The sequence below is a fragment of the Melopsittacus undulatus genome, chromosome 9, assembly GCF_012275295.1.
Source record: "Melopsittacus undulatus isolate bMelUnd1 chromosome 9, bMelUnd1.mat.Z, whole genome shotgun sequence".
In the NCBI taxonomy this organism is placed as follows: Eukaryota; Metazoa; Chordata; class Aves; order Psittaciformes; family Psittaculidae; genus Melopsittacus; species Melopsittacus undulatus.
The window spans coordinates 28,569,001-28,587,110 of NC_047535.1; the positions used below are offsets into that span (position 1 = coordinate 28,569,001).

The window sequence follows — 18,110 nt, forward strand, 5'->3', positions numbered from 1 at the left end:
GCAAGTTCTCTTTAGTTCAAATGACAGCAGAGACAGCACAGACACTGGTCTGAAGACCAGTTTGTGTCTGGTTCGCTGGACAGTCACAAGCTAGCCTCAGACTCTTGTCTTGGAGCCCAAAGTATCCTGAAGTTTTATCTGTTATCAATGCAAGGACCTGATGAGTGGGGGCTTTTATCGTTTTTTTGTTGGGTTTGTTGGCTTGTTTTGGAGGGGGCTGATTCATTTTGGTCTTTTTATTCTTTAATTCTGTAATCAAAAGAATGATTCTGTCTTTGGTGCTAAACCTTGGAGGCATGAATGAGAAGTACCTGCTGCTTCTCTGGCTGTCATTTGCAACAAAAACACAGCCCAGCAAAGCAAGGGAAATTCACTGTTCTAAAACACATGCAGTTAGAACAGCCACTAGACATCACAACCAGGACTTTAATAACATGGAAACACCTAGTTCAGTGGTGTCCATTACAAATCATTTGCATTATATAAAAATATGACTCCAATTACAGTAACTGGACAACAGCCATTCGAATTTATCAAGTTTCCATCTTACTCATATTGCAGGAACTGGGAGGAGCTCATCCATTTAGGAAAAGAAACTGTCCAGAAATCAACTTCAGAGTTGCAGCTAAGCATCTCATGCCTTAGAGAAATGTCCACTGTGGTAACTAGAAGCAGGAATTCAACATTAGCATCGTTCTGTTCTTGCTGACGTGGCCATGAAAAAAAAGAACAGATTCTGTTATGCTAACATCCACAATTAAAAGTTTATAACCCCATAAAACACCAGGAAGTTTTGCATGAGCTGCAGAAGAATGCAAAATCAAAGGGTCACTAAATTTATTACCTACAAATTCAATGTCTTAATATAAATATTCTGTTTGTACACCATAAAAACATCCTTCTCATGGTCTTGATCCTTATTTAGATAATACTCTGGTAAAATCTCAGCAGGATGCCAATTTAAGGTCATTAAAGCTAAAGAAAGAGAATCTACCTAATAAATGCTGCAAATTTAACAGGTATTTTAGATCAACATTAGCTTAGTTATCACCTAAACCAAAAAGACTCCTCAAACACACTGTGTGGTTAGCAAAGACATTGACTTTACAAAGTCAAAGGTTGCCAACCATTTAGCAAATCAACATGGTATTTCGAAGCATCCAAGTGTCTAATGAGTCAGAATACTGTGAAATGTTGGGGTGGGGTGGGGGGGGGGTGGGGGAAGCTCCTGTAAACAAGTACAGAAGTTGTCTTCATTTAAATTACAAAACATTCACCTCCTTAAAAAGCTTTAAAACTGACCCAGTCAACAAGAGTGCCCTGGGAAATCTAGCAGTATAAAGGATCTCTGTAAGCAACAGAAGGTGATGTATTGTGATCTCACCACAATAAAATGTCCTCATTGTCAAGAACAAGGAGCAAACTGGGGGAAATGACAATTATGACACCTTCAGGCCATTTGATCTGAACCACTGCACTTTTTTTGGGCAGCACAGAGTAAAACATTTTTCTTTGCTGCTCAGAGAACACTTCAAATCTAGTAATGCTTCATCTTCTGCATTTTGTTGCTAAGCAGACTCTCTCATCCCCAGCTTGGTTTACTTGGTTTAAAGAGCTCTAGCACCTGCTGCTTTCATTTCAGCAGGTGGAGGAAAACTTCAGTGCCACCTTATTAATTGGCTCCCTTGATATTTTAACATCAAACCCAGATGCTACAATTAAAAGCAAATTTGACATTGTGTAAGGAAAGCATCAGAAGAAGGTATTAAGCCTGTAAAAAGGCTTGTATTCCACTGGTTGCCTCTGTAGAACAGGCAACCTCGCACTACAGAATCTGATCTCAAAATTTATCCCAACAGTAACACCAGAAGGAAGGAGACTTCTTTATCTTTCACACTTTGGGTTTCATATCAGGCACTTGAACTGCTGGACAGATGCCATTCTGAACCAAGTAAGTGAACATAGGGTTCATAGGGTTGAACAATGATCTTTAATCTAGGTCTAATGATGAAGTATCAGCAGCAAGGTGGAGGCAGGGAGTGAGCAATCCATCTGTGCTGAGACTCGTTGATGGTTTCTAAAATGCCCAAGAAGACAGCAGCAGTAACTGTTCCATAGTGTCCATTTTTCTTGCAAGTTGTGTTGCTGATAGGAGGCTTTTCTGTGTCTTGAACTAAGAAGGCATCAAGGTACCCTGTGCCTAAATCCCTGGATCTCTCAGGTCCATACTAGAGCCAAACATTGCCACCAGCTGCTCCTCATAATGTGTTATATTCCTCTTCATAATGTCCATGCAGGGTCCAAGCAACCTCTCAAATGCTTGCACATCCATGACTGCAAAGGAACAGAGGTGAAAACAAGATCATTCACCAAAACTCAGAACACAAACCTCCAGTACAACCCATCTGGGTTGAGGCTTCAGTAGAAGCCGCAGAAACAGAAATCATATTTCTGATTTCCCTCCATACTGTTATTTGGAGAACCAAGATTCATGAAGATTCATCCTGATCTGAAGGATAAATACATGAGGCAAATACACACACACACTGGCATTAAAAGATCACCTGAAAGCTCTGTGTGACAAATGAGCTGTAGACAAGAACCTGAGCACAGCCCACACCAGCAGAAAAAACAGAATGTGCTGGAAGGAAGCAGTAGTGCTGCTCAGCCTTGCTCTTAGCTGCTCATGTCTGACCAACAGTTACCAAGAGGCTGCTAAGTTTTAGAACAGCTCACTTGGATATGATCCATAGAACAAGCAAAGATCAGGAAAGGATAACTAGAAACACACATCTGCTTACCTAAACATTTGACCTCCCCAACAGCATAGGCAGAGGCTGCTCTGGGTTTGTTGGTAACAAGTGCAAGCTCTCCAAAATACTGCCCTCTCTGACACCGGGCAATCTCCACTTCTTGGTTCACTTCTGTACTTGTCACAGTCTGTCAAACAGTACATTTGGGTTATTTCCTCGAAGTCGTGTCTTTGAACAAGGCTGCAGTTAATTCCAGGTATCTGACAGATACGCAACAGCTCACTTAGGGTTTTTAAACAAGCAATTCCCAAGTCACACTCTACTGGTACCACTTTAACAGCACATTCAGTTAGAAGTTTGATGAGGGAAGTGTATGCCCACCCACAAGTGTTAAGATTGGCAGGTATTTACTGTTAGAACTTTGGGAACTGCTGTTACTTTGACCTAACATAGGTTTTATCATGCACAACATGTTTTTCCCTAAGGCTGCTTCAGACTGTACAAGCTCCTTTCAAATGCCAACATTTAGTATGTCGCTAGAGATTAACAGTCCCCAGACTTTGTAAGCTGCAGTTTTCTGCTATCCTAGAAGTTTCAAATCCACCCCTAAGGCCAAGGAGAGTGTATCAGGTTAGTTTGTAGAGAAGCAGATACAAGCAGAAGACTTTCAAACTTCAGTAAAGTGACTTCTGGCCTCTTCAAAACAGGTATGGGAACTCACATACAGCCTACATCACATGGGTGATGATGAGAAATAAAATCTTAGTCAGGGGAGGCTTTTTAATACCACTTGTATTAATCAAATCGGGGACTAACCTGAAGCCAAATCACCCAATTTGAACTCACCTTGCTTTTGAGCAAGATTTTTACTTCACCAGTTTCTACAATGTAAAAACAATCTGCTTTATCACCCTGAAAAGGAAAAGGTACAACAAATTACTTTTTAGTTTACTTTAAAAGTATGTATAGATGGTATTAAAGCATTCACTCTGAACTAGGCCTTGTGCAGAAATCTTCCAGAATTGACAAACACTCAAATTCTTAACATTAAAAGGTGCCTGGTTAGGTAATATACCAGAGGAACCCACAGGGGAAGGAGCTGTTAGTGCATATCATTCAGTGAAAGGGGACCCTTCAGAAAGACAGAGGCTAGATAAGGAACTGATAGAGAAATGGGAGCAGCTCAGCAAAACAACTGTGAAACAATGTGAGGAGAGAGATGAATGGGACATTAAGTCAAGTGGGCAAGGAGACTATGAATGTAATGGGAAGGATAGAAAGAGATGATTACAACTAGAGTATGAAACATGGGCTGGGAGAAGGTGATGCAAGATTTAAACATTACAGAAGAAATGAAGCCTTTAGCTGGGCTTCCAGGGGATACTGTGAACCATTCAGTGCAAAGTTTTTCCTTCACTGTTGCCATCTATCACAGTATGAACTAACACACTCAGCACACTTCTGAGAGAGTACTAAAAGAGTACTTTAAAAGAGTGAAAATCAACTGAGTAGGAGACCTCCTCCTAATACCAGAAGGCACTAACAATTTAAGTGCTTCCAAGCATACTGCACTGAACTAAAGGGTCAAATTCCAGAAAGGTAATTCAAATGTAAAATTGCCTCTGAGAAAAAAGAAGTTCCTGGTATGGATGAACTACTGTAATGGAAGGTCTATCACATCTTTTCCAAGCATAAAATTTCATCATCTTCAGCAGTGTATTACCATCACCCAGACCTATCCAGACTATTGATGTTCTTTATAAAGGGTAATTACATCTTAGTCCTTAATTCAGTTATTACAACAGATTAAAACCAACTGTGTAATTGGATCACTGATTGCATTGGCTCCCAGTTCTGAGACTGATTTATAAGCTTTGATTTTGCTGAGAGTTAATTTTTCTCAGGGTCTTAAGCAGTGAGATTTTCAGCTTCCTAAATTGAGGGTATTTTGGGAGATAATAAAACTAAGGTTTCCTACATTCAGTTATCTGACATTCAAGGCAATTAATTATTCAAGGAGTCATATTTTGTTTACAAAACAAGATGACAGTTGTGATCACAAACCTGCAGTAACAGGTGAGCCAAGGACTTTCTTGCCTTAAGTTCCACTTGAACTAGAGCACTTCTGCAACAAAGCATCCCTGAGCTAAACTTGATGCAAAAATTCCAGTGTTTCCTCAGTATCAGTGCTCCAAAATGTTGTGTCACCGTCAAAAAAACTCCCCCAGCTTTAGCTTGAGTTAGTCTAGCTTCATGTTATAACACTCTGGCCTTGATCTATTACAGCAGCCACCGGTAACCAAAGGCTGTTAACTGAAGCTCGACTAACCACTGAAATACTCTTTTTAAGGGCATCAGGAAAAAAAATGGGTTTAGTTAACTCTGATAGTTATTTAGTTAACCAAGTTGTGTCCAGCTACTGAAACATTGCAAATTACTTCATTTATTTTCTAAATCACACTCCTGTTGATTTCTTTGGCTTTGTTGTTTAGTCAGACCTAGGAATTAGAGATGCCTTTACCACCCACTTGTGACTCCTTGTTAAGTCTGAACATAGGTGCCTGTGAAAAGTCTAGCTAGGTCCTTTCATGGAAATTGCAGAGAGACATTTAATGTCAGCTTCTTAAAACACACTCCCCTGGAAATCTGGCAAAGATCATTTATAAAAACCAAACAGATGAGAGAATTAAAACCCAGGAGAGCTAAAGTCAGGCAATAAATTTATAGCAAAATACTGACCATACTGACCATTCCCCAGACATTCAAAAAGTGGTTAAATAAACAGGAAGTATTAAAAGAGTAAGTGCCAAGTTGGTCTAAGTAATAGCATTCTGTAAGTTGATTCCAAACAGGAGAAAAGCAGCAGAGAAAGGAAAATGGTAAAGAAAAATTTAGACTGCAAGTACCTGAGAAATGATACGTTCTCCATCTTGGTACACTTTCTCTCCTATAACATCCACTATCTTCATTCGCTCTGATGCCTGGAACAAAAAGGAACATTAAACAATCATCTCTTGTAGTACATCTCTGGTAAACCTTGTAGCCCTGAAATGATGAGGCATTCACTAGACACAAACAGTAGCTGGGTACTGAAAAATACAGCCCCTTCAACGACGCTATCTTGAAAGCACCACAGCTTTCAAAACTACTATGATTTATAGGGAAGAAAATTGTCTAGTGGCCACATCTGTGTGTTTTTCTTGCTCCCAAAGTTAACAAGTAACTGATCTACCTGGTTTAAAGCAAAGGGAGAGGGAATAATAATTTCCTATGAGATTCAGCTGAAATTTGAAGAAAACACTCCAAAAAGTGTCAAACTCGTGAAGAACAAGCTTCAATGAGAACCACCAGCAACATATTTTCTAAATATTTTAATCACCATACACTGGAATACATGGGGGGAAATTGTGTACCACAGCTCAATCCTAGAATGGAGAGAGGAAGTGGATATGAAAAGAATGCTGGCTCTAAATTGTAAGTGAACACTGAACAGGATTCCTACCAGCAAGGGCAATCTGATGTGCAATGAAACACGCCTGGGACGTTATAAGCAGGAAGGGAGAAAGAGCAGTAAAATTTATCTCCAGTGTTTCCCACTGCCCATCTTGAACAGCACAAAACAATTGTGCTGCTCCAGAGCAGTATAAAAAACATATTAGGAAAGGAGGAAAATCCTACAGTTAGAATTAATATCATGACAAATGATTCAATTGTAATCTATCCATTCCACAAATGCACCTTCAGCTAGCCCAAATTTGAGAAACTTCATTTTGATCCATGTATGACTCAAGTGCAATGTGTCATGCAAAAAGCCATCCAGTGCTAATGACTTATTTTTTTATATCTTTTGAGTATTTATGAGTCATTTTTGTGCTCAAAGTCACATTGACAGAACTAGTTTAAGGCAGCCACAGAGGGAGAAGATGTGCAACCTACCCCTTCCACAGCAACCAACATACATCCAATACATATTAGGGGTTGCTATTCCCACCTAATGATACTTTGAGATTTTGTAATCTTCCCTCAAAGAGATGAAAAGCTCTACTCAAATAATCCTGAAAAATATTCTTGTGATGAGAAAACAACGAAAAGCTAAGTTATGGCGTAGGACAGAAATAGATTAATTTCAGAGCAGTATGGTATGGCTCCAAAAGCCCTCTGAACATACAGGCTGACTCAATAGCTTAGAAGGGTCAATTTACACATTGTTCCTAAAGTCCTGCACCACTCACATGAACATGGCATCTGTCACTTTGTTCCCAGGTAACACTGCTTCCCTTTAGCCTATTCTTAGTTTAGCTCCTGAATACCGGTTAAGGTTAAAGAAAGACCTACCATGGCCACATCTTTTGTCTCAAATGTGAAATCATCCATGGCTGGTAAATAGCACTTTGATTGTTTCACTACTTCAATATCACATCCTCAAAGGAAACCACAGCCCGGAGTTCTGACTTTCACTTTAATACCTGCTCCCTGACATACTTACAGATTGGTTTTGGTTGTGATTTTTTTTTTACATCTTTATACAGAGAAAATCAGCAAACTGCTTACTGTGAATAAAGGATATCAAATTAAAGTGTACAACTTCCATAATGCAAACTAAGTTGTACAGCAAACAAGATACCAAAGCTGCTCTTAAAATATTCTCCTAAACAAAAGTAACAGAGATTTCTGACAGAGCAGAACGACGGACTGTAGAGTTAATGGCAATGCAAGAATTTGATGCAGAGGCTTTACCTCCAAGGATTTAAGAAGGGGTACAGACTCAATAAATAATTCATAGGTCTTCCTCTTCTTTGCATTGTTTTTCAATATAATTCTTCTGAACGTCACTCGATCCTGGAAGAAACAGCAGAGAAATACATTATTCCTCTTCACTGAAATGTTCCCTGCTTAAAGAACTGACAAATATAAACAAGGATTTGCAGCAAACACTGGGTTTGAGATTCCAGCTGTTACAGCACTACTATATCCATCATAGTGGTGATTGTAACAGCTCTTGCAAGAGCACTTGTTGCAGTAACAGACTGAAAACTAGGGAACTGCAAGACCTGGTCCTTTTAACGTAAGCATTTGAGAATTCTATTTTTAGTCTATTTTGCACTGTTTGAAATTCAGAGCTGAGTTTTGGGGTTTTATTTGGCTTTGTTAATATATTCCATGCTTCCACATACAGGGAAAAAGTTGCTCTCTTCTTGCTGAAGCCATTGGAAATTAGCATTTCCAACACTTAAAGCATCTGCAGGACTAAGCCTGGATTGGTTTCTTCTCTGCTTGAGTCACAGGTTTTAAAGGTACGTTGGAGATTTATTCTGGTCTCAAATAGATCAGGAACAGAATATCAAACAGCAACAGGCTTGATTCATTCTTGCACTTTCCTTCCCTTCTAGGATCCAACAGACAGCTTTTTGCTTCTAATTGCCAGCCTCTGCTGCACTTATTTTAATAAGCTCTTCAGTGGTCAAAGTATCTTCAAATGTATGTGTTTGGAGAAGCAAAAAGGTGCAGAAATGGTCAGGGACATTGCAAAAGCATAAAAATTACAGAATTCAGTTGTTTGAGAGTATCAGTGAGGGAGAAGCAGCAGTATTTGAATAAGGAGGGCAGAACAGTGAAGGAAGTGTGTGTGATCATGAAGTTCTCCCCAGACATGTTCAGTAGAAACAACTGAGGACATTTCTCTGTCCAGAAGAGACAGACATTTGATAAGTACTTTGTGCCCGAGCCTTCCACCAGGCTTTTGCTGGCCTAAGTCTGAAGTAATTCACATTTCCTCAATGGCAGATAACCCATGAGCTTTAGCAATGACTTCTGCAGACTAATAAAAATATGTTTAAATTACATCAGGCACAAATGGTACAGTAAAACATGGCAATTACAGAGTAACTGGAAGAAATAACTGATATTTTAGGGCAGGAAAATACAGCTTAGTTAATATTATATCTACAGGACAGATGACCAGCAAGAGGACCTCTTCACTACACCTTGGAATTAAGTGAATATAATCACAGAAAAAACAAACCCCGAATTAACTCAATTTGTGCAGTTCTTTTCAAAGGCAAAGGAACAAAGAATCATCATCTCATTTTCCTCCTTTTATGAATGAGCTCAGTTTTCAGGTAGCTGCTTTGTTCCACCTTGTTCAAGAAATTAGATTATGACATTACTCCCTGGATGCTTCACCAAAAATCTTTCTTTTTGGCTTAAAAAGAAAAGGGAAGGGAGGCAGATCTCTCAGCAAGTGCTGAGACTGCGTAAGTACACCATGTGTAGCAGCTTATCAGGCCCATAATGAAGGTCACAACACATGGGCAACCCACAGCGATAGTTGCCAAGGAGCCCAGCGCACACAGAGCATACAACACTTCTGGCTTCAAAGGCTTTGCTGATTGTACAATCCGCTTATTATATGCGCCCTCGAGGATGAGTAAGAGAACACTGTGAAAATAACCCTACCAAACAGTACAGAGAAAAGGACTAAAAAAGGAAACTCATGTCTACGGCTTCACATTCAACACTGCGGGGCTAGAGACAAAGCAACACCATCATTTAGCTTGGTATCTCATAGGTCATGCTGACCTGAGAAACTCTTCCAATGAAACACAAAGGGAGCAGTTTATTTTGAAGGAAAACAAAGCTCTGGGCAGTTTTCCAGTCTTCAAATTACTGGTATCCTCAAGAAGATATTTAACACTTTCCCATTACCCTTAAAATGGTAGGAAGGTGAGCTGAGAGTAAAGGATGTCATTTAGATATTTTTTTCCCCCTCCCATAACATATGTGCATTAAGTCTTCACTGTCCTCTGCAGGGTGAAAACAAACCCAGCTTTTTCCTGCCCCCTAAACAAAAGCCACACTTACAGCAAATGCAAACTAATCAAAGGGACAGATAAAACTAGTGATAGAGTTTTTACAAACAAATTTTTCTGTAAAGGTGGCCAAGAACATTTGCACAATGGATCTCTTATGTCAGAAGGTGAGATAACAGATCATGATAAAAGACCTATTAGCACAACAAGCCATACCAAAAGAAGCACCAGACACAGCGAGTTAAGTATTTAAAATACTATGCATAGGAGAGCAACCTTTCTTCCTTACCAGTCCCCAAAGGGCTCCTTCTGTGGTGGCAATAATGGTGGCAGCTCTAGGAGTGTTGTACATCAAGGCCAGTTCCCCAAAACTGCCATGATTATCATAGCAGCCTACACAGCGCGACTGGTCATCTTTTGCTACAACGATATCATATGATCCTCTAGAAAACAATGGAATAGATGTTCTTTATTAGACAACATTTCAGTACAAATGATAAAACCAGCTTTTTGCTGCTATACAGATGGCCCTCTTATTGCTAAGTGAGATGGAACATGCTTTAGTGAGCTTTCCAATTGCCTGATACCAAGCTGCTTCTATCTACACTATTTTCACAATAATTCTCTCATTCAAAAGCATTTCACTCCTCGCAGAGCTGAGCAGGATCCACTTGGTTTCTTCTGCATAGTATTTTGTCATTATTATTGTAATTATTCTTACAACATGATAGGTAATTCCATTGTTTTTAACAGGATCTATCCTTTTACAGCATGTGTGTTACCCAGTGAGGCCTCTCCAGAGTGACTCAGCTCCATTTATGCCCATTTTCTCAGTGACAGCCCTGCTGCAGTACCACTGGAACACACTCAATCCAACTCCTCAACTGCTCCTATACTTTGTCTCAGCTTCATCTTAAGGGTAGATCTATATCATAACCCCAAGATGCAACTGCAGCTTGTATCTGCATATGCCCATGCTAGATTCAAACGATCTAGCTCTTGTATGCAAAACAGTGATGCCATGAAAGCACAGATATCACAAGAAGGGGCTTTCATTATATCCCTCAGATACTGAGTTTTGCAGTGCAAACTGACCAGTCTTACAAGCAGCACATACTGATCCTCAAGCTGAAGGATATAAAGCTAGTTGAGGAATTTTATCACCATTTTCACTGAGGTGTGACTGCTAAAGAAGGCAGGTTACAGCATGCAGTGCTAAAACTTGAAGAGCTGACAGCCTAGGGGTTGTTAGTTACCTCTGAAAACACTGCTGCAGCTAAAAAAAAAACCAAAACAATGCACCCAGGACAGCTTTATGCCAGCTTCATTTGTAGGTGATTCCCTAAAGTTGACATCACATGAATCAAAGAATTAAAATACATCAAAGTGAGGAAGCTTTGCACAATGACTTGAGGGCTTATTGCATTAAAGCCTCTGAGATCCAGAGGAAACTTTGGTTATTGGATCAATAGCAGATGGGCCAGATTCAGACATGTCAGAAGATCCAAGAAATGTAGTCTCTCTCTGTCACCCAGAAAGCTAAAGTAGGAAGCTGGACACAGGAAGACTAAATAATCGTACCGGACACTTTTTACACTTTACTGCTTACCCACACCTAGGAGACAGAGAAAGAAACCAAACAGCACGCTAATAGTAAACTAAATAAGGGTTAGTGTTAATGGAAAAGTTTCGTTGATTCTTCTAATGCTCTACTTAACGATTCTTTGAGGGGCACCAGAGGCAACAATCTTCAGTTTTTTTGATCTAGAAGAGCCATGTGTGAGCACTTCAAGCAAACCCAACAACCTCTTCCCATCCATAAGCCTGAAAGTCACTTATCAGTGCCATTTATTTCCAAACAACTACAGCCATGTGAGCTTCAGCCAAGCATTGAGCTGTCTATGCCCCAAGGACTAAATTGGTGAGGCACCACTGGGTGACCTTGGCTCAGCTTTATTGCAGTAAGTGTTACTGAGCTGTGAGACAGTCTGTGAGCTAAAGCCCAGCAAGATAAGGGTAAATACACAGCCCCAAGTGTAACTGGTGAGATGGCAATTGTTAGGAGCTCAAGGACTCAGAAGAAAAACACTAACATGAAAAAATATAAAATCACAAGAAAAAATAAAACCAAGGCAGAAAAGGGCAACTCAGCAAAACTGTGGATCAGTCTGTTCCAAGAGGCACCAGAGGCCCCTCCTAACGGGTAAGTGCTCTATCAGCAGAGACTCATCAGATGCCCCCTCAGCAGTGATAAGCATACTAATGTTAACCCATGCAATGCATTTGTCCTAGCTCTCCCTTCCATGTAGTAAACACTAAATAGCTGCTGCATCCTCAAGTTGCATCCGTCCTCCCTGCTGTCCCTTTGCACATAGTCAAAGATCCTCAGATAAAGTGGTCTGGTGAGGAAGTACTACAGCAGACAACTTTGGAAAAAAGAGATCTGTGCCAGAAAGCCTGCTTTTCTATGTAGACACGAAGCTAAAGAGTTACACACACAACACAAAGTTCATTCAGACAGGAAGAAACTAATCCTCATGGATATTTGGGCATTCATGACTTATTTTAAGGTAACAAGACATGCTTCTGATGCCTTAAAAGAGCCAGTCTTATGAATTTGCACTTGTAAGCAACTGGAAGTACTTTAGCTTTCCATAAGAACCAGTACCCTGCTATTCTTTTGCATGAAAAAATGAGGGGGTGGGAGGTGGAGGAAGCACCAGAAGGGAAAATTCATAACTGTAGAATTCTTTCTAATAACTGAATAGCTGACATAAAAGTTACAGCAGAGTCAATGTTTATAGCAAAGGCTGCTCTGTTATTACTCAACAACACCCAGCACAGACTTTCTGCCACATTCTCTTGGCAACACAGAGTGGAGGAATGGAACACTGGCTCAGGCTAATGGATGTATGGTAGAGGACAGGGGAATGGGCATATGGGCAGAATCCATTTGAGATGGCAAGAAATGCAAGAAATTGCAAAATGACACCTTAAACTCTGTAAGTACATATCCCATAACCAACAGAAGCAAACTAACCACAGGTCTCTCCGAAGTCAGTAATTAAAACTAACTGGACAAAGTCCAGGTTATTCCATGATAGCTTCTGCCATGGATTCTAATGTCCTGTATTCTCCTTCCCCAAAGATTTCTATTGTGGCTCTTCACTCTCCTTCCTTCAGTAAAAACACACAGTGTCTACGGGCAGCATGTAACATAGAATACAGAATAGTGTAATACAGAATCATAGAATAGTTAGGGTTGGAAAGGATCATCCAGTTTAGGGACACCTCACACTAAACCATGGCTGTTCAACCCAGCCTTGAACACCGCCAGGGGTGGAGCATTCACAACTTCCCTGGGCAACCCATTCCAGTGCCTCACCACCCTCACAGTAAAGAATTTCTTCCTTATATCCAATCTAAACTTTCCCTGTTTAAGTTTGAACCCATTACTCCTTGTCCTATCACTACAGTCCTTAATGAATAGTCCATACCCAGTATCCCTATAGCCCCTTATAAGATACTGGAAAGCTGCTATGAGGTCTCCATGCAGCCTTCTCCAGGCTGAACAGCCCCAACTTTCTCAGCCTGTCTTCATACGGGAGGTATTTTGGTCCCCTGACTGTCTGCCTGCCAATCCTGACTGCCATGATTTTTCAAATATGATGGCCAGTGGCTTAGCAACTTCATTCGCCAGCTCCTTCAGGACCCGTGGATGGATTTCATCAGGGCCCATGGACTTGTGCACATTCAGGTTCTTAAGATGGTCTTGAACTTGATCCTCTCCTACAGTGAGCCTAAGGTCTTCATTCACACAGCCCCTGCATCTGCCTTCCGGGACTTGGGTGGTGTGGTCAGAGCATTTGCCAGTGAAGACCAAGGCAAAGAAGTCATTCAGAACCTCAGCCTTCTCCAAATCCAGGGTATCCAGTTCTCCCGGTAGCTTATGGATAGGGCCCACATTGTCCCTAATCTGTCTTTATTTGCTACACACCTATAGAAGGCCTTCCTGTTATTTTTCACATCCCTTGCCAGACTCAGTTCTTACTGGCCCTTAGCTTTCCTGACCTGGTCCCTAGCTTCCTGAACATCATCCCTGTGTTCTTCCCAGGTCACCCATCCTTTCTTCCACCTTTTATAAGCCTCTCTTTTCCCCTCTAAGTTTCCTCAGCTAGCATATGTTTGGTTTTAAGCTATGCATATGCTGATGAGTACAAAAGCTAAACTGAACAAATCATAGGCAAGCTCACACTGCTGCCATTCCTCAGAGAAAGTGGTATTTGAGTTTTTATGCGACTACACAGAATGTGTTAAAACCCTGCAGGTTTGAAATGTCCACCTCTGTCAAATTTGATTGTCCCTGGGAAAATGATCCAAAAGTCAGTGTGGGCCTAAAGGGGAAAATGGAAAGATCAAAGTAAAAGGCAATGACTGCAAAAAGTCAGTTTCTTTCAGAAACTGTCCCTGCCATTTCTAAGAAACTGAAAAGAAACAAACTCCACATTTCAAAGGCACTGCTGCTTACCGCTCAATGACATAGAAGTTGTCTCCATCATCACCTTGGTCAATCACATGTTCCTGAGGTGTCACTTTCCTCTCAAACATGGCATCAAGGACCTGAGACAACTGCTCCTATAACACAAACAGGGAAAAAAAAAACCCACACATTTTGCAAACCTTCAGAAAATGCACCTTAGCATTACTGCTGGACATGGGCGAGTTCATGTGACTTAATCTGTATAGTGAAGTGCAACACACATTACACTGTGTTTACAGTAGGCTAATACAAGTAATATTGATATTAATGTTGATTGTCACTAACACCTCACATGTGTTTCCCGTTGATTAATTTAAGTTCAACAATGCAAACATTGATACTTCCATTACAGAAGAACCTTTATGTAAAATTCACATCCAAATGGTTTAACCTATGCATACCATTTCAGTGCCAAAGTGCACATGTACAGAAAGCTCTTTTGGTATAATCTGACACAACCTCTCTGCAATGGAAACATGCTGATTTACGTCTGCAGTACATATATTTCATTACATGTATGACTAGAAACGGGACCATGATTTATGAGTCACTTATATGTACTGTCATCATTGAAGAGCCTCCATCATGATCAGGACTGTAGTGAACAAGACTGCACAGTTATGTCCCTGGATAGCCTGTGTATTAGGGAACCTGCAATCCCAGCACAAGACAAGATCAGATATGTGCAGATGGGAAGCACATACAGAAAATGAGATAGTGTCGGTCTGCACCAGACTCAAGTTGGGTTTCTCTGATGAGCTACGACTAAACATGTTCTGTAGGCAACACAAGCAGGGAAAGCCAAGAGAAACAATGCCATGTAAGTACCTTGTCTCAATGCTAACCTGCTTTACCACCTTCATTATTCCAAGGTCTATTAACAATAGACTTTCATTGCATTTCAAGGTTGAAGATGAATATCAAGCTGAGTTTCCAAAAAACATACTGCGTGAACATTTAAACTAGTCTTTACGCTGCTAGGTACACTTAAAGTATTTACTGCACTCTAAACTCAGAATAATTATTTCAGCCTCAGCAGGCACCACTATATTCAAAATACCTTCACTAGAATCCTATTTTCTTGGCTTTAAAAACTCTCCTGATATTTAAACAATTATTGCACGAAAGACATTTATTTTAACCATCTATTTCACAGCATGCATTGAAAGTAACAGTTGTCAGGAAATAAGCAATGCAGATTCTAAAAAGCTTTTTAAAAACACTAACTCAATACTGCTTTATTTGGAAGATAAACAGGAAAAGACTCATTTTAAGTAAATAAAACACTCAGCTCTTCTGTCATCAAAAGGACAAGCTTTGTCAGATTTCTGAACTGTAAAAAACCCTTCTGGTTTAAATCTGGGGTAACAGTCACTGCTCTCACCCAGTACAAAATTCAGTTGTAACAAAGATTCTACAGATAAGACACTGTGGAGCCTATGCGTGATACATCATACAGAGCATGATAAGTTACAGCAGGAGAGAACTCACCTACTCCCCCTAGCACTGTATATTGAAACCTAAATCAAGTTTATCATTGGGGATACTCCAAATCTCAGTGTTTAAATGCTGGGACAATCTGAAATTATTTGAGCTCTTGGGGTCCCTACAAAAACCAAGAACTGGAGAACTTCCTGTTTTTCAAGGAAAGCTGAGCAGTGCTTCTCAAGCCATAAGATACTGGATCCGCCCTTTTGCATTACATGGAGGCAAAGCTCAACGGTTCAAACCCAGGAAGCTGCAGGTCCTAGCACTGCTGTTAGAGCTTTTATTTTCCCCAACCTGCAGTACTTCTCATGGAAACCCGACAGTTCTGTTTTCATGGAAGCACCAGACCAGAGGTGAGATGCATTTATTCTACAGCCTCTCTGAGGCTGGATTAGAGGATCTCCAAAGGTCTGTTCCCGAACTACAGTCCTCATTAAAAGATTCTTACCAATTAAAATTGCTAAGTGCAAGCAACAATCATCATTATAACTCAGTGCTGAGGCAATGAGTAATTAACAACCAACTTCAGCAATAAAAATCAGTAAGAATAGGAACAACCTGAAAACATTGATTTACATTCATTTATAGAAAGTTTACGGACATACTGGCATTTCAGGAAATGGTGCAAAAATCTGAAATCATGCAAACATGTAAAATTCAATATCACAACTGTGTAAGTAACTTCCTTTTTAAATCACCCAGAAAATTACAAGCTATTTCCTAGGAAAAATGAAATCAGGTGCAATGGTAAACAAGAAAAGATAACATCTCAATGAAAAATAAGCAAAAGAATTAAAATCAGAACAAAACCAAAAACCTTTCCTCTAGCAGGAAGAAAAACAAAGTGGAATTTACAGCAAGAGGAATCCGACAAAGATGGTAACTGACAACTTGACATAGAATCATAGAATAGTTAGGGTTGGAAAGGACCTTAAGATCATCCAGTTCCAACTCCCCTGCCATGGGCAGGGACACCTCACACTAAACCATGCCACACAAGGCTCTGTCCAACCTGGCCTTGAACACTGACAGGGATGGAGCATTCACAACTTCCCTGGGCAACCCATTCCAGTACCTCACCACCCTCACAGTAAAGATTTTCTTCCTTATATCCAATCTAAACTTCCCCTGTTTAAGTTTTAACCCATTACTCCTTACACTCACTACAGTCCTTAATTAATAGTCCATACCCAGCATCCCTATAGCCCCTCATAAGATACTGGAAGGCTGCTACGAGGTCTCCACGCAGCCTTCTCTTCTCCAGGCTGAACAGCCCCAACTTTCTCAGCCTGTCTTCATACGGGAGGTGCTCCAGTTCCCTGATCATGTTTATATTGTTCATTGGTTGCTCATCTCCAAATGTATGCCTCAGCCCAGCCTGCCTATAGTTAATAATTCATGAACTATCACAGTGCAAACAAGTGTCTGGACTGTTAGGTCATGCTATTACCTGTGTCTACAAGCCATCGACTCCAGTTAAGAATGGAATTACCTGATCAAGGTTTTTGAAGAGAAGGATATCTTTACACGCTTCCTGCAGTCGGCATCGCTGTTCATCAGTTTTTGGATGAACTATCTTTAAAACAAAGTAAAACAAATGTCACAACAACCAAGAAATACAGTTACTGATTGAATCTGCACTTCAGAGGGAAAATGCAGAACACAGTTTAATAGTATAAAAGTATACAGCTCCTGTGTTGTTTGCATAAACAGCATTTATGCATTTTATATATGTAAATATGCATGTAGGTATTATGCTGACAACTGACACATGGAAAATAACAGTCAAGACAGACAAAAAAGAAGGATGCCTTTTCCTCCTCCTTCCCTTCTAACCAACCCACGGATACAGTCAAGGTGTGAGCATTTGGAACAGAGGAAAAAGAAACAACTTTCTTCCTAAACTCTGGCTATATTAATCCCAATATATTTATTGTTACCATGCAGACAGTTTGCATGATTTATGATATGCATATATCTCAGCCCTTCTAATAACAGAAGTTACTTAAGAAGCACCTGGGGTTGTTTCCCCAACAAAATGACTTTAATTAAAGCTTTGCTGTTTGAGAGATATTTTTTCCTACTTCTTCCACTTATAAACATCTCATCAGGTTAAAGGAACCAACACTCATTGTGCTGTAAGAATGTTTAGATGTGTTTTATTGGTGGCTAATTATGAAATCATGTATATAAAAATATTAATTACCTCACATTTATTGCATCAACTATATTTTTGGAATAACAAGGATTCCAGAACAAGTTACATCAGTAGGATTATCTAAAAATTAATTGAAAGTTAAGTAGAGCTCAGATCCATGTTTTAAAAGAAAATTCAGCAGTAAGGAAAATGACGACTTTTGATGGAATAAATGCATCTAAGTTTAAAAACATTTAGATGATCAGACACACTCATAATCTTCTATTTTTTTCTTTTTAGCACCTTATGTACTAAGTACCTTCTTTTATAAGAGACATTAAATTAGACTTAGATTTTCATTGCAGAACTGTAAGCATCCTTGA

At 40.0% G+C, this 18,110-nt stretch overlaps 1 protein-coding gene across 1 annotated transcript in view; it reads right to left on the reverse strand.

The window, feature by feature from the left end:
• Nucleotides 1-1,846: 1,846 nt before the first annotated feature.
• Nucleotides 1,847-18,110, reverse strand: part of LOC101869996 (cAMP-dependent protein kinase type II-alpha regulatory subunit) — a 55,914-nt gene continuing 39,650 nt past the window's right edge. Inside the window, exons 4-11 of the mRNA XM_005149397.3 lie at nt 17,083-17,166; nt 14,091-14,197; nt 9,852-10,005; nt 7,491-7,592; nt 5,660-5,734; nt 3,600-3,665; nt 2,802-2,940; nt 1,847-2,334 (exon numbers count right to left, since the gene is read on the reverse strand). Coding sequence (XP_005149454.1) covers nt 2,201-2,334; nt 2,802-2,940; nt 3,600-3,665; nt 5,660-5,734; nt 7,491-7,592; nt 9,852-10,005; nt 14,091-14,197; nt 17,083-17,166 — 861 coding nt within the window. The 3' untranslated portion in view covers nt 1,847-2,200. The remainder of the gene's footprint in view (nt 2,335-2,801; nt 2,941-3,599; nt 3,666-5,659; nt 5,735-7,490; nt 7,593-9,851; nt 10,006-14,090; nt 14,198-17,082; nt 17,167-18,110) is intronic.